At 36.8% G+C, this 3829-nt stretch overlaps 1 protein-coding gene across 1 annotated transcript; it reads left to right on the top strand.

Annotated features, from left to right (window-relative positions):
• Positions 1 to 549: 549 nt before the first annotated feature.
• On the top strand, positions 550 to 3257 carry LOC111399916 (calmodulin-binding protein 25-like). Its single transcript, XM_023027399.1, has 4 exons — positions 550 to 1238; positions 1366 to 1389; positions 3052 to 3070; positions 3171 to 3257. The coding sequence occupies exons 1-4, from the start codon at positions 550 to 552 to the stop codon at positions 3255 to 3257; spliced, it is 819 nt and encodes a 272-aa protein (XP_022883167.1).
• Positions 3258 to 3829: the final 572 nt, after the last annotated feature.

The following is a 3829-nucleotide window of genomic DNA, read 5'->3' as shown; positions in this document are numbered from 1 at the left end:
TCATTTTAAAAAATTTATTCGGGAATAAGACTCTAAGAGGGAGTTAGTCATTTTTCATTCTGACTAATAAATGGATAAACATTAACGAAACCTCAAATTTCTAAATTTTGACTGAATATTAAATATCTCACCTAAAATTCGGCAACCCTGGCATCGGCTTGAGTCAATGCAAATTAGAGCCGACGACCCCACTTGACCGCAGAAGAACAGTCCTGTGCTGTACTGTGCAGTTAACTAGAGCAGCACCGTCAAAAATTTTAACTGTACTTTGATTTCGTCACTCTTCTAAATTATTACTAATTAAACCATGGTTTATTTGAAGCTGCCGCGTGTCCCCTCGTCTACGCGGTTACTCCTTTCCCACCCACTACCACCGCCTTATTTATTCAGCCCCAACTTCCTCAATTTCTCTGCTCTTATCATTTCCCATATTCTCTTCCTTTGCAATGTCGAACCCTGAAACGATTTGAACTAATTTGATTGATTCGTGTTTGTAGGCAAAAAATTGGGTTCGATTTGCTGATTATTTTTTGTCTCGGTAGTTTAAAAATGGTTTCTTCTGAGAATTTATTGGCGATGGAACAGCCATGGGGGCCGTTCTGTCAAACGTTTGCTGATTCTTGGTTTTGCGATGTCTTTTCTAAAGAAACGGAAGCTCTGACAAAAGTCTTGCAGAATTCGCTCACGAATCCGTCGATTGAGAATAATTCCAGTTATGAAATTTCGACGGATACGGTTGAGTCTTTTCTGGCTAGTCCCGAATTGACGCCCGTGCAGACGCCCACTGCTGCGGGAGGTTTAGGAAGTGGAGTTTCGGTTTCGAAACGCCGGATTGACGCGCCGACTGGGAGGATAAGTAAGCGGAAGTCGCGCCTGTCGAAGCGGGCGGCGGCTACGACGTTCATCACGACAGATCCGGCGAATTTCCGACAGATGGTGCAGGAGGTGACGGGGGTGAGATTCGGTGGTTTGAAGGGTCAGTTTGCGGCGGCGCAAGTGGTGAAGCCGGAGCCGCAAAGAGCTATGAGTTACATGCAGGATGGTGGATGCTTGCCAACTCTTGACACTTCAGCCTTTTTGCTGGACCAAGCGGGGTCCAGTTCATCTCTATCTGTTGAACGGCTGGCGGCCAATGTTTCTCCTTCACAGCCCATATCGGTGGGTGACGGCGGTGGTGGTGCTGGCTTTGAATTTGAGTCCTATTGTAGCTTTCCAACTCTCGAGTCTTGGAAAGCTGTGTAAGTGTAACCTGAAATTTTTCTTGCAAATCTTGGTCTAGACAGTCACAGTGCAGTTGAGTGGGGGTAAAAGGGAGAATCCGTAAATATTTTTACATTTTTATTGGCCTTTTGTGTCTGAGTGGAGGTGGATAAGTTTGGCCGGTGGCATGTATGGCTGGAGTTTTTTTTTTTTATTTAAATGATGAGCAATATTATGGAATTATGGTGGTATAATTAAGTGCTCGTTTTAAAATTTAAAATTTAAAATTTAAATTGTTTGTTACAGTATCATTTTACATCATATATTTTTATAATAAAATTGTAAACAAATTAATGAAGTTTTTTTAGTCTTTAATTATATATTTTTCAGTAAAATACTATTTAAAATAGTTTTTCAAATAATGGATGACAAAAGTTTATGAATAATTTCAAATATAAATGTCACATATATTATGGAACTTTATTTTATTATGGGCTAAAAATATTAAAGAGCAAAAGAAATTGTTGGTCCAAATAAAGATATTGATACGGCTAAACTAGCAATTATTCTAACCATGGACCAAAAATTACTTATGCTTTTATGACGTGTTCTTATGCATTTGTGAAAGATAAATTACAGCTGGTTAGAATTTTGCTAGTCGTACAATCGGGATTAACAATCTACTTACATAAGGGTGTTCAAGATTTTTTAATTTATTGGGGGCCTTTTTTTATGTATGTGGTGGTCAACTTCGATTGTATATATAGCACGATTGTAATAAACTAGATGCTATGTATCATGTAAATATTAAATAATTGAATTGAAAATTACACACTTTTCTTATCATGAACACATCATTGACCAGAGATCATCAATCTTATGAAGATTAAAAAAACTCCATCCCCCACCTAGAACACAAACATACGGCCGATAAAAAATGAAAAAATATATAACAAATTCTCCTTTTACCCCTTCACTACATTGTAATTCTTGAGGTAACATAATCTCTCATGATTCGAAGATAGCAAAGCTACCGAAGGCGGTTCAATCAATTCATAGAACCTCGTGAGTGTGGCACGCACCTTTTTCTTTCTTAGGACGCCATTTTGGCAGGGCATACTAAACCCACTGACTTTCGTGGTTAAGGGTTTTTGATAAAAATAAAAAATAAAAAAATAAAATAAAGAACCAATAAAATAGAGCGATCTCTTTTCAATTGGGGAAATTCCAAGCTCCAGACAAAAATGTGTGTGTTCAAAAAATAATAAAAACGGTTGTAATAAACACTAACTATTGTCGATGGTTTATTATTATTGAAATCAATACTTATAGGTGATTTTAGAAGGAATTATTGACATTGATATCATCAGTTATATAGTACGCGAGTTACTAATTGTCGATATAGAAAAAGTTGATGTGGTTCCACATGTTCGGATAGCGCCTATGTGGCCTTGTACAAGTAGCAAAACCCTATATTTACAAGTCAATGGAACACTCCGAGAAAGATTCAATATGGCGAAGGACGAAATAGGGTCATTTGCGACCTTACTTCTAAACCTGGCGGCCAATCCAAACTGCTGGCAGACGTCTCAAGCTATTTGGCACATGTTCATCTTCAAGTTGGATTTATTTTTATTTTTTACAATGTTTTTTGCCATTTTCCCACAAAATTGGTCGTGTAACTGTAAGATTGATTTGTAGTGACCCTCATATAAGGTTGAAACTCTTTGGAATGGTTGTATTTGATCTTTACTTTTTGATATAAATGAAAATCCACTATTGTTCTTCTCCTATTATTTTCATCTTGGAATTTTAAGTTCTTGTTAATTCAAGATCATATTTTGTTTCCAGGATACTGCAAAACCAAATAGTATAGACTCTTACATACATTCTTATACATCTACAGTGTTCGATTTTATTTTCGATAGTGCATAAACGTTAACATTATTTCTTTCCATTGCATCTTGGAGGCTTATTTGAATCTTGATGCACTTTTTACAAGGGACGAACACAATCTTAAGGAGAGCACTATCCCGTGTGATGCAATCTTCTATTGATTTTTTGTTTCGCTTCATTGAAAAGGAGTACCCTCATCAACTATCTTAAAACTACATATCAAGCAAATATGTAATGGCTCCTCCCATGTCTTTGCTTGGAGCCTTCCTAGTTGACTTCATGAAATTGGAAATGTTCGACGGGTTAAACTTCCTTAGATGGCAGAACAAGTTGCATTTTCCTATTCACTACATTGAATGTGATTTATGTTCAACCACATCGAAGCCCAAAGAGAATAAAGATGAACTATTGGTGATTTTCAACGCTATTTCTGATGCTCTCTTCAAATGATACCACAACAAGTCTATCGCCGAGGATATTTGGGATACATTGGAGGCTAAGTATATGAGGACGCTACACGCAAGAAATTCATGGCCTCTAAATACTTCGTTCACAACATGGTGGACAACAGAAAGGTAGTTGAACAATTTCATGAACTCAACCACAATTACAATCGATTTATTCAATTGTCCATGTGTAAATCTTGCAGTGTTATAAACTTGTTGTGAGTCTCTCAACTCTACAACAAGCAATTAATTATTTATATAGTGCAAAAGAATTTAAATAATACAAT

This window comes from Olea europaea, chromosome 9 (assembly GCF_002742605.1).
Source record: "Olea europaea var. sylvestris chromosome 9, O_europaea_v1, whole genome shotgun sequence".
NCBI classification, from domain to species: domain Eukaryota; kingdom Viridiplantae; phylum Streptophyta; class Magnoliopsida; order Lamiales; family Oleaceae; genus Olea; species Olea europaea.
The sequence above is the reverse complement of the archived record's forward strand: the minus strand, read 5'-3'. Positions and strand labels throughout refer to the sequence as shown.

Excerpts from the sequence above, each read along its gene's own strand:
- LOC111399916 (XM_023027399.1), top strand. The coding sequence starts at position 550 with ATGGTTTCTTCTGAGAATTTATTGGCGATGGAACAGCCATGGGGGCCG. Across the intron at positions 1,239-1,365 it reads CTCGAGTCTTGGAAAGCTGT|GTGGATAAGTTTGGCCGGTG; the intron begins GTAAGTGTAACC and ends GTCTGAGTGGAG.